General features: G+C 46.7%; 1 protein-coding gene across 1 annotated transcript in view; it reads right to left on the bottom strand.

Annotated features, from left to right (window-relative positions):
• Window positions 1-12,240, bottom strand: part of LOC148475109 (1-phosphatidylinositol 4,5-bisphosphate phosphodiesterase beta-2-like) — a 322,551-nt gene that overhangs the window by 50,038 nt on the left and 260,273 nt on the right. The window contains exons 22-24 of the mRNA XM_088457722.1: window positions 3,309-3,413; window positions 2,743-2,834; window positions 322-400 (exon numbers count right to left, since the gene is read on the bottom strand). Of these exons, the coding sequence (XP_088313848.1) occupies window positions 322-400; window positions 2,743-2,834; window positions 3,309-3,413 (276 nt within the window). The remainder of the gene's footprint in view (window positions 1-321; window positions 401-2,742; window positions 2,835-3,308; window positions 3,414-12,240) is intronic.

Genomic DNA, 12,240 nt, shown 5'->3' with positions numbered 1-12,240 from the left:
ACACTACATTTCTAGACTTCACTGATCAATCTCATGTGCGACATTTGTACATTTGTATGCGATTGGTCTGAATCTGTGGAAAGAGGGCTCCGATGTTAGCAGGCGTGGCTTTTCCTCAGGCCAAGTTCCATTGGGCTTAATCTACAACTTTGTAAGTGTGTAGTACCAATTCCTGTGCGGATATTTACTAATTCTGTGATGCTTTTACGATGCAAAATTTAGTCGCGCTGGGTGTCTTGCGCCATATGGTGTGTAGGCGCTAGGTGTATTAAGGACACATCTGTATGGACTTCAATAATACAATTAAAAAAACTTTGTTACCTGCAGGACCATTTTGAACCATTGCGCTTAACCTTTTACTAGACCCACTGATGCCATTAGATTGAAGATTGATGGATTTCTGTGTGAACAAATGAAAAAGCATTCTTACATCTATTGAATACTGTAAAGAAAAAAAACCAGCAAACCATTTTTAGCTATGAACATGGGATCTTTTATCCAGTATTCTTGTAATTTAGGGTTTTCCACGTAGGCAGGGCTGCCATCAGAAATTGTGGGGCCCAGTACTGACAAAATAAGCAGCCCCCCCCCCCCCCCCCCCCCCGGGGTATAGGGCAGACTTGGGAGGAGCTGTGGGTAATGTGGGTGGGGCTACTTTGGGGGGGTGCATCAATTGGTGCATAAACCAGGGATGCTAGACATGGTGTAGGGGTGGGGGTGGGGTACAGGGCAGGAAAGGATGGACATTACTAGGGGGGGGCACAGAGCAGGTAAGGCTGGTTGGTCTGGGGGAGCAAAGGGCAGGGAAGGCCGTCTGGACTAGGAGAGAGGCAGGGCAGAGAATGCAGGCAGGCTGGAAATGGGGGGGGGCGCAGGGAAGACTGGCTGGACTGGTGTCAGGGAGACAGGCTGGCTGGCTGGACTAGGAGGGGGGAGGGGGTACAGGGAAGGCTGGCTAAATTGAGGGAGGGCTAGGGAAAGCAGGCTGGCTAAACTAGATGGCTGGCTGAACTGGGGGCGATGGGCAGGGAAGGAAGGTTGGCTGGACTGGGAAGGAGGCTTAGGGAAGGCTGGCTAAACTGGGGGAGAGGCAGGGAAGGCAGACAGGCTGGCTGGAATGGGGGTAGGGCAGGGAAGGCAGGTTGGCTGGACTGGGGATGGGGAGTGGGCAGGGAAGGCTGACTGGCTGGAATGGGGGACAGTGCAGGGAAGGCTGGCTAGACTGGGGGGAACAGTGCAGGGAAGGCAGGATGGCTGGCTGGACTGGGGAATGGGCAAGCTGGCTGGACTGGGGGGGCAGTGCAGTGAAGGCTGGCTAGATTGGGGGGACAGTGCAGGGAAGGCATGATGGCTGGCTGGACTGGGGGGTGGGCAGGCTGCCTGGACTGGAGGGGCAGTGCAGGGAAGACTGGCTGGACTCGAGGGGGGCACTGGTGCTGCAGCATGTGAACTATGAGCTGGCCGTGATCCAATCTTATCTAGTAGGATCAACATACCTGGGCGGCAGGCATGGAGAGAGAGCATTGGCACTGCAGCTTGTGAACTATGTAGCTGGCCGTGAGCCAATCAAAGCTCGCAGAACAGCAGCCAATCTGGTGCAGCCGCTCCTGATTGGCTGCCGTTCCGCGAGCTGTGATTGGCTCGCGGCCGGCTCCATAGTTCACATGCCGCAGAGCCGATGCTCTTCCTTGCCAGCTTGCCGCTGCCGCCCGGACCCCCTCTCTAAACCGGACAAGGGACTGGGGGCCCGGCAGTCCCTCCCTGATGGTGGCCATGCACGTAGGCATATCTATAATGGGTGCAAGGTGTGCAGTGCACATGGGCCCTGCACCCGGGGCATATCTAACTGGTGTTGGCAACTGGGTCCCTCATTCTACGCCGCACCATCTGCAGTGACATCTTCGGGAAGATATTGGTGCTACATAATAAAAGCAAAAACTCTGGTATGTGCCAGAGCCTTTGCTACTGTATCTTGTCCACATGCACCATCCTCTGAATATCACTGGTAAGATGGTGGCATGTATGAGGGGACACCCACTTGCCAGAGGCAATTCAAAAAGAGTGGTGGTCTGCTGCTCAGAGGGAGGCCACTGCACGTGAGCCCCCTCAAGTGTTAAAACCTAACCCTTACCCCCCTTCCCCTAGCCTAACCCTAACCTCCCGGGGGGGTGCCTAACCCTAAGTCCCCCCGGGAGCCCTAAACCTAACCCTCCCCAACCCGTGGCTGTCCGCACCCGGCGCCCGGTTTACATTCGATCGGTAAGCCGAGTGTTGGGATCCCGGCGAAGGTCTAATGACAGGCGTTGGGATTTTGATGCCTGTCATTAGTGCCTTGCCGGGATTAAGCAGTCGGGAAGTCGGCAGTCGGGATTACGTCCGTCGGCTTCCCGACTGCTTCCCATCCCACACAGTTGGTAGTTAAATACATCACATGTTTACCCAGGACTAATAATTTAAAACAGAGGACAGAGAGAAATATAAAATGAAAATAAGGGGACAGGATGCATCGGTGAGGCACTGGGTACCTACCATTAAGTAACCTGTGTATTTAGAGGTATAAATATCAGGGGGTTGTTAATGTATAGATTTGTTATAACGGAACATAAACACAACCCACTGACCAATAGATCTGAAGCACAAAGAGTTCCCTGCACCACTTTTCATAAAGTTTTATACTTTGTACATTACTAGTCTATTAATCTTTCCGAGAACTGTTGGTGAAACTGTTGCTGGCACCCTTACCTCATCAGCAGACACTGCTTTGTTATTCATCTTTATTGACTTCTCATGTACTTTGAAGGCTTTGATGGGATTGGAGAGGGCATGTGTGAGTTCTGCAAACCAAAGTGTGACAACATTCCAATTACTTCCTATGTAAGAGAAAGAGGCTTCCAAAAAGAGATGGCAGCAACTCTACACATAGGAATAAGAAGATGAACAATAAGACCATACTGAATATATAGCTAGGACAGCATTGGCACTGCTTAAGGGTAGGCCCTGAGGATCCAGCTGTGACTTATATATGCTATACTGTCTTAGGGCCGCACATCTATGTACATTACATTCATTGTGATGCAGATTTAGCAGTTAAACTTCGTAGTTTGGGCACTGCTAGACAGACAGAGAAAGCAGATACAATATATGTATAGTGGATGTTGTTAGTGATGGGGAAATGTGTGGGGTAGGGGTGAGAGTGGGTAGAATGTGGGGCACTGGGGTACAGGGGCCTTTAGCATTCTACTAAGACAGGGAATACAAAAGGTGGAAGTATTTGTAGATATTTATTGTGAGTGACATGTTGGTCATACCTGCCCAGGTATCTGGCACATAGTCTTTCACCTCCACATACACAAACAAACTGGGCATCGTGAGTGGCATGTTACTTTCACTTCGAAGGCACATGTGATGGTAACCTGGTAACAAATACAAAATAAGATTCTGTTAATAAAGCAATGGTGTATACATTGTGTTCTCTAATCTAACGTCTGAAGAATGAGAGTTTTCTTTTCTGTGCTATCCACCTGCACTTACAATGGGTTGTGGGAACAAAGGAGCTCATTCAGACCCGCTTGCAAGATGCGTTCGCTCGCACCCAGCGTATGCAAATCCAGTGCACGGCCAGCAAGGCAGGCGATCGCACGGCAAGGCATAAGCACGTCCACTATGTCTTGGCGTGTGATCACTTTGTGTATGCAGATGCCCACCAGCCATTCATAAGACGCTCACTTGCACACATCATCACAAGCACTGCGATCACTTCAGTGTGAAATTCAACCAGGTGACAATGACGTTGCCTATTAATTATGCACGTCTCTGAAACGGCGTTGAGATGCTCAGGCACACCTGCGTTCGTACCTCCACTCCCCCGTTTATAGTGGCCAGCCCCTGTCACCACCCACAAATGGCCTCTCCTCTCACTCATTCAGCTGGCTGTCTATGCTGGGCGAGCGAACGCTTCCCGATCTTTCGCAGTGGTTCGCGCACGCGCATTATGATGCATACGCATGCGCAGATTGCAAATATCGACCAAACGCATCCTAGCGAGCGGGTCTGAATCAGCTCCAAAGATGGTAAGTCTGTATGATGTATAAAGGGATGTGTAAATAGGCAAATCAGAGCATTCTAGGCCATTTGGAGTTAAGTTGTCAATTTTTGTGCGTGTAAATATATCACACTATTAACCTTTGGAACCTCCCCTCCCAGCAGTTGAAACAGCAAGTGCAGTGGGCATGGTGATGCGATTCACTTCATCATGGCCCTTCCTCTGTGCAATGCTGTAATCCGCAGAATATCACAGCACAGAGCGGGGCCATGTTGATGAAATTTACAGCGAATTGCATCACCAATGTCGAAGCTGAATAATTGGCTGAGACAAGTTCAGTTTAAAATTTAATCACGGCGACGCCATCTTGCGAATGGCCGCAAGACTCCATTTTGGAAATGAGATCGCAAGACACCATTTTGTGGCCAGCGTCAATTCAAGTTATAACTCAGGAGCTAAGAACAGATGGCAATGTTTTTGTTAATCTACCAAGGGCAACTGGAAAAACAAGCTTTCTGAGTAAAAGTAAATAAGAATAGACAATGGGTATTTTTACATACAAATTGGGAATCCCTGGATGCAGATAAAGTATAGTTGTGGCAATTGTAATATAATCCAGGCATTGATCTACACAATTGGATTTGTCTGAATCCTAGACAGGATGGCCCCAAACTCCACAGCTTGAGGTAATACATTTGCATTTCACACAAGAGTCTGTGAGAACAAAAGAGGTTTTGTTTTCCTTTGAACACACAACAGGTGGGGGCCTGCTGACAGAGGGCATGTAGAACTACAACCCTCAGCCATCCACACTGCTGGATGTTCACTTCGTGTATGAGAGATTATGCACTTAAATCTCACCCATTAATAACTAGCGTCCTTATACCAAACCCCGAATACCCACACACTACATATTCGCACACAAGGTTCCATTAGCATCAAATTGTATGATTCAAGTTGGTTAAGTTAGTTTAAATGCTAAAAAATAGAGGTTTTTGATAACTAAGGTATTATACATGATAAGCAAGGTGTGTTTGGTTTCGTTCTGATGCGTACGCTTTTTACAGCATCCCGGTGTTATCGGTGGAGAGATCGCATCATGCAAACTCAAGTTACGGATCGCAGAACTTACAAGCAACAAAATGTTTAGCTGATGGAATGTTACAGGAGGCGTTACTAGAAAGACCTCTGTTGTCGGAGGCAGGGAAAGTCTATTTGAAACAACCTGTTAAATGTGCCGTAACATATGCTTCTCCTCTGGGAACCAATGAGATCAGCAGGAAGTTTTCCCTTTGCCCTGTTTCAGTCTGGGGGGGAATAAATACATGTGTCCAAATACTGGTTTGCCAGTTCATGCTGAATTTTGGGTGTACTGAGGATATCTAGTCTGAGGTCTATCTCTGGGTCCAGAGGCGCAGCGTATGTATAACTGTACTTGGGTCTGTATTATTTCCTTTTACGCCTAACTTGTGTATGTATAGATTGCGTGTAACTGACTGTACTTTTACCTGAATAATACTTGTGCGTTGGAAACACAGATTCCACTCTTGTCTTTATTTGCGGTTATACTGCGTACGCAATTAGCGTTCTGTTTAGATGTTATAGGCAGGTTTTTGTCTTAGAGGTTCTAGGCAGGTGAATCTTAGAGGTTTATAGGCAGGAATATATTAAAGGTTAATACTGACGATTCAACAGTTGGGGGCTCATAGGTTTATCACACTATCTGATACACGATAACACTCGGTCAGTCCTCTCTCAGCAAAAGGGTGGAGGCGCCTTTTGAGAGACGCATTAGTCTTTCATTACCACAGTGTTGCTGAGAGCGTACTGCCGGTTATTGTGTAGAGGAAGCGCTGATTAGAATCCAGGGACAAGAGAGGAAAAAAAAAAGTTTGTTTTCCTCTGTTGATAGAACCTTGTGTTTAGAGGGGTGCTGCAGTATTGCGTATGCAGCTAAAACGCATTTTTGCGTACGCAGTTAAAAAAGTAATTATACGCTTGTGTGGTAGTCGCATAATTGTGTATGCGGCCGATCGCACAATAGCGTATACACACTTCCGGTTCTGCTGCCACGTGTTTGAACAAAGCCATTGAGGTTTAAATTTTTTTTCTATCTACCAATATCTGGGTTAACGTTTATTTTCTGCGCAGGAAAAAGTGTGTAATAGTGAGTGTATTGCTGGTAGGGGTAATTTATTCCCTAAAGTTAAGGGTACCGTATGATCCTTAAGGGCTAGGTGCAAGGGTTAGCCTAGTCGCTCGGTAAGCAGCTTTACCGTTCTAAACAGTAGCAGGTGTACATGTTGTCTTTGTTGTATAGAGGTGCGTGAGAGTGGCCGACATACAAACTCTCATAGGTCTGAAAGTTGCCTTACTAAAGCTTATCCGGGTGTGGAAGTTGCCTTATCAAATCTTATCCAGGTGTGTGGACGCCGCCGACTTAAATCGTTCACAGGTAAGTGAAAGTATCTTGATAGTCTTTCACCAGCTTAAATTTTTATTGAAAAGCATAGGAGTTGTCTCAGAATGGGAGCCACGCAAACAGTAGAGATGTTAGACAATGATGTGCTGCTAATGGAAGCGCCGATCGGGTCGGCCCGTCGTATCATGCATACTAAGTACGGTACTTATGCAATAAGGTATTGTGATATATGGTTTAATATGACGAGAAAGAGTGTTAGACCGTTTCCCAGAATTGGTAGTTTTGACAAAAATGTGTTAGATAATGTCCAGGATCACATCAGTATGGTGCGATCCCGAGAGAAAAAGAATAAGTATTTTAAATGTTTAAAAATATGGCAGCATGAAGGGGATGCTTGGCTTAAAAATGTGCAAACGACGCAAACTAGCGTTGCGAACGCATTGCCAGAAAATACATCCACGACGCTGAGTTGCAATACGGGCGAGCCGCAAATTGGCGCGCACGTGCGGCAAAGTAGCGTCGTGGAGAGTATTGCCAGCAGTTCACGCTCACCTCCCCCACCTTATGTGGATGGAGGTGCAAGTACAGTTACCAAAAATACCAATAAAAATGTAACAAGTAATTTGTACCCCCTCTTAAGTAACCATAAAGAAAATGTTTATGATGTAGAAGATGAGCCTATTGTAATGTCTGCCATTTCCCATGCTGTGCAAATGATAGATGCTGCATCACCACAATCACGGGTGGTGCCGCCATCTCCATCGGTAACAGCAAGGGAAGTGTTAATACACTCTGCACCCATTGAGGAAGTTGTTAATACCATACGTAGCAGCAGCAGATTAAACCCCCAGCCAGGTAACCAGGTCAGAGGCAGCAGCGCTGCCGGTCTGCATCCCATTCGGACAATAACTGTTCCGAATGGAAATGCGGATGCAAACTAGGGGTGAGCGGGTTCGGATTTCTGAAATCCGAACCCCCCCGAGCCCCCCCGATCCGAGTCCGATCCGAGTCAGGCTCGACTTTTCCCGCCTGACTCGGATTCTGAAATCGAGGCAAAACGTCATCATCCCGCCTTCCGAGTCTCGCGGGTTTTGGATCCTATATAAGGTACCCGCGTTGGCGCCATTTTCTCACTCGGCTGTGGACAGTGAAGAGGGAGGGTGGGAGTTAGGGCTGGCTGGGCTATGTAGTGTAGTGTAGTGCAGAGTAGTGTTGTGCTGTGCTGTGCTGCGCTGTGTTGCTGTTGTCCATAGGGGCTGTGTCCACTACTTCAAAGTCCATAGGGGCTGGCTGTGTTGTGCTGTGCTGCTGTTGTTAATAGGGGCTGTGTCCACTACTTCAAAGTCCATAGGGGCTGGCTGGACTGTGTTGTGCAGTCAGTTGTCCATAGGGGCTGTGTCCACTCCAAAGTCCTGTGCAGTGTCCCAGTCCTAAAGGGGTGCTGTAGTGTTGTCCAGGGGGTGCTCTGTTCGTCAGGGGTGCTCCCCCCAAGTGTTAAAAAAAAAATATTTTTTCTGTGTTTGTGAATTGTGTGCGCAGTAGCCGCACGTGCATCAACAAACTAGTGCCAAGCGTGCACCTGTGTCATAAGTAAAGGGCCGCCTGGCTTGACCGTTAAAGGGTGCTGTAACCCCCAAAGTACACTCCAGTCCAAACCAAATAAAAAAATATTTTCTGTGTTTGTGAATTGTGTGCGCAGTAGCCGCACGTGCATCAACAAAGTAGTGCCAAGCGTGCGCCTGTGTCATAAGTAAAGGGCCGGCTGGCTTGACCGTTAAAGGGTGCTGTAACTCCCAAAGTACACTCCAAACCAAATAAAAAAATATTTTCTGTGTTTGTGAATTGTGTGCGCAGTATCCGCACGTGCATCAACAAAGTAGTGCCAAGCGTGCGCCTGTGTCATAAGTAAAGGGCCGGCTGGCTTGACCGTTAAAGGGTGCTGTAACCCCCAAAGTACACTCCAAACCAAATAAAAAAATTTTTTCTGTGTTTGTGAATTGTGTGCGCAGTAGCCGCACGTGCATCAACAAAGTAGTGCCAAGCGTGCACCTGTGTCATAAGTAAAGGGCCGCCTGGCTTGACCGTTAAAGGGTGCTGTAACCCCCAAAGTACACTCCAGTCCAAACCAAATAAAAAAATATTTTCTGTGTTTGTGAATTGTGTGCGCAGTAGCCGCACGTGCATCAACAAAGTAGTGCCAAGCGTGCGCCTGTGTCCCATAAGTAAAGGGCCGGCTGGCTCATTTCTTAAAGGGTGGTGTAACCCACAAAGTGCACTAGTCTCCAACAAAAATAAAAAATTATTTTCTGTGTTTGTGTGCGCCTTAGCCGCACGTATATATCAATATAACATAAATGGAGGACCAAACTTTCTCAGATAAAAATAAAATAGGGAAAGATCAAGAACCACTTCCTCCTAGTGCTGAAGCTGCTGCCACTAGTCATGACATAGACGATAACATGCCATCAACGTCGTCTGCCAAGGCCGATGCCCAATGTCATAGTAGAGGGCACATACAATACCAAATGACAAAGTTCAGGAAAATGACCTTGAAAAAAACATTTAAATCATCTGAAGAGAAACGTAAACTTGCCAATAAGCCATTTACGACACGGAGTGGCAAGGAACGGCTAAGGTCTTTCCCTATGTTCATGACTAGTGGTTCAGCTTCACATGACGATGGAAGCCCTCCTCCCGCTAAAAAAATCAAACGAGTTAAGCTGGCAAAAGCACAGCGAAGAACTGTGCGTTCTAAGAAGATATCACAAATCCCCAAGGAGAGTCCAAGTGTGCTGGCGGTTGCGATGCCTGACCTTCCCATCACTGGACGGGAAGAGGTGGCTCTTTCCACCATTTGCACGCCCCCTGCAAGTGCTGAAAGGAGCACCCACAGTCCACTTGCTGATATGCAAATTGAAGATGTCACTGTTGAAGTACAACAGGATGAGGATACTGGTGTAGCTGGCACTGAGGAGGAAGTTGGCGAGGAGGATTCTGATGGTGATGTGGTTTGTTTAAATCAGGCTCCGGGGGAGACAGTTGTTGTCCATGGGATGAAAAAGCCCATCACGGTCATGCCTGGGCAGAAGACCAAACATTCCACCTCTTTGGTCTGGCAATATTTCTATCCAAATCCGGACAACAACTGTCTTGCCATATGTACCATATGTAAAGGTGAAATAAGTAGGGGTAGGGACGTTAACCACCTAGGAACATCCTCCCTTATACGGCACCTGCAGCGCGTTCATAAAAAGTTACTGTCAAGTTCAGAAACTTTGGCTCAGACCGTAAGCAGTCCAGGGTCACCTAAATCCCTTTTTCCTGTTTTATCCAAGGAATCGGTGGATGAGGAGGATGAGGACGACATCTTGCCTCCGTAGAACCAGTTTGTGCAGGGACACATTAATTGCCAGCTTGTTTTGTGGGGGCCCAAACGAACCAATCATTTCAGCCACAGTCATGTGGCAGACCCTGGCGCTGAAATGATTGGTTTGTTAAGTGTGCATGTCCTATTTATACAACATAAGGGTGGGTGGGAGGGCCCAAGGACAATTCCATCTTGCACCTCTTTTTTTTCTTTGCAGTATGTACTGTTTGGGGCCTAGTTTTTCAAACTGCCATCCTGTCTGCCACTGCAGTGTCACTCCTAGATGGGCCACGTGTTTGTGCCGCCCACTCGTGTCGCTTAGCATAGTCATCCAGCTACCTCGGTGCAACCTTTTGGCCATAAAAACAATAGTGTGAGGTGTTCAGAATAGACTGGAAATGAGTGGAAATGAAGGTTATTGAGGTTAATAATAGCATAGGAGCAGAAAAACCCACAAATTCTGTGATTTTAGCTGTTTTTATGCTTTTTTAAAAAAAAATACAGATCCAAAACACAAAACCCAGAACCCAAAACACGGAAGGGTGGTTTTGGCAAAACCAATCCAGATCCAAAACACGAAGAAAGATCCAGATCCAAAACCAAAACACAAAACATGAAAAGTGGCCGGTGCACACCCCTAATGCAAACGGTGTAGTACCCACGAGGGAAGTAGTGATGCATTGTCCATGGACAAGGGCAGAACTAAATTCCATCATAAATGATTTCCCTGATCCAAAAAAAGAATTAGCCAAATGTCAAAGATTTTTGAGAAATTTGGGTAGTTCTCATGAGCCCACAAATAAAGATTGGCGTGTGGTGTTAAGGGCCTGCCTGCCACGCAATACCGACGTGACAAAATTTATCACGGACTGTGTATTGGATGGCGACGTTCCCTTAACAGACCAAGTAAACCAAGGTAACATTTCCCGCATTGTGACTCAATTGGGTGTATATTTTCCAGTAGTAGTTAACTGGAACAAAATCTTCACAATCAAACAAAAGGAGAGTGAAACTGCAGAAGAATATTGCGACCGGGCTCTGCAGTCTATCACCCAGTACACTAGGATAGAAGAGATTAAAGATAGCATTCACCACAGGGGAATGATAGTCACGATATTAATGGATGGGTTAAAAGAGAATTTAAAAACTCGGGTTCAGACCTCACAGCCTGGCTGGCGGGGACTTACAATAGATAACCTCATAGAGTCTGCCATAGAACATGACAAAAACATCTCAAAAAAGAGGGAGACCCAGAGCGAAAAATTAATGGCTGTCAGTATACAAGCTCTGGAGAGAATGACGTTAACATCACAGCCAACAGACACGCTTGCACTTGCACACACACTCATGTCAGAACAAGTTGCTCTCACTAACCCCACTCAACAACAAACACAATTCTATCCCACTAACCCAATGCAACCACAGGTCCCAGGATATCCACCCACGTCTTTTCCCCCACAATACCCTTACCCTCCCTATCCTTACCCATATCCACCACCTTTACCCTCTGCTCAAACTTCACAACAACACACGCTTTCACCTGAATCACGGACATGTTTTAATTGCAAACAAACAGGACACTTAAGTAGAAATTGCACAGTAAAAAGAGTATGGACCCCACATCAAGGAAAATCTGGATATCCCCATAAGGGATATGCACAGAGACCAGCAAATGCTCAGCAAACACCAGCTTCAATTGTAGCCGTAAATGCTTTATTGGAGAATGGTAGCCAACGCTAGGGGTCAGGTCATACCTGTAGTCTACAGATAGTCAGGTTAACGGGAAGTACTAGGGAAGAACCGGTCTTGATGGTTGATGTAGCTGGTACTGAATATCCTTTTCTTGTAGACACAGGGGCGACCAAGTCAGTGATGAAATCTCCCGTTAATTTACAGGTGACCAACGAGACAATACCAACAATGGGTGTGACAGGTAAAGTGGAACGTTATCCTTTAACAAGGCCCGCAGAGGTTAGTATTGGGCCGTTGCATACCAGACATTCTTTTCTTCTGGCTCCCGCGGCTCCTACTAACCTGCTGGGCAGAGACTTGTTATGTAAAATGGGATGTGTCATATATTGCACCCCTGATGGTGTATATTTAGATATCCCATAGAGAATGGTATACGAGGTGCGGGATATGTTAGACACCCCTCAAAGGATAATGTACCACTCTACAGTTTTAAAAGAAAATCCATCACAAGTAGATGAAATGTTGTCCCAAATTCCAGATTCCCTTTGGACAAAAGATGGACAGGACACTGGATTAATGGCAAACTTAAGCCCGGTAATGAGAAACTTAAAAAGCGGTAGGCAAGCTCCAAAAATTCCCCAGTACCCACTTAAACAGGAAGTGGAACTAGGGGTGTTTCCAATAATCGAGTGATTATTGCAACAAGGAATTTTAGTT

This window comes from Taudactylus pleione, unplaced genomic scaffold (assembly GCF_031769625.1).
Source record: "Taudactylus pleione unplaced genomic scaffold, aTauple2 ptg000778l, whole genome shotgun sequence".
Lineage (NCBI taxonomy): Eukaryota > Metazoa > Chordata > Amphibia > Anura > Myobatrachidae > Taudactylus > Taudactylus pleione.
Note: the sequence above shows the minus strand (reverse complement) of the source record. Positions and strands in the feature narration are given on the sequence as shown.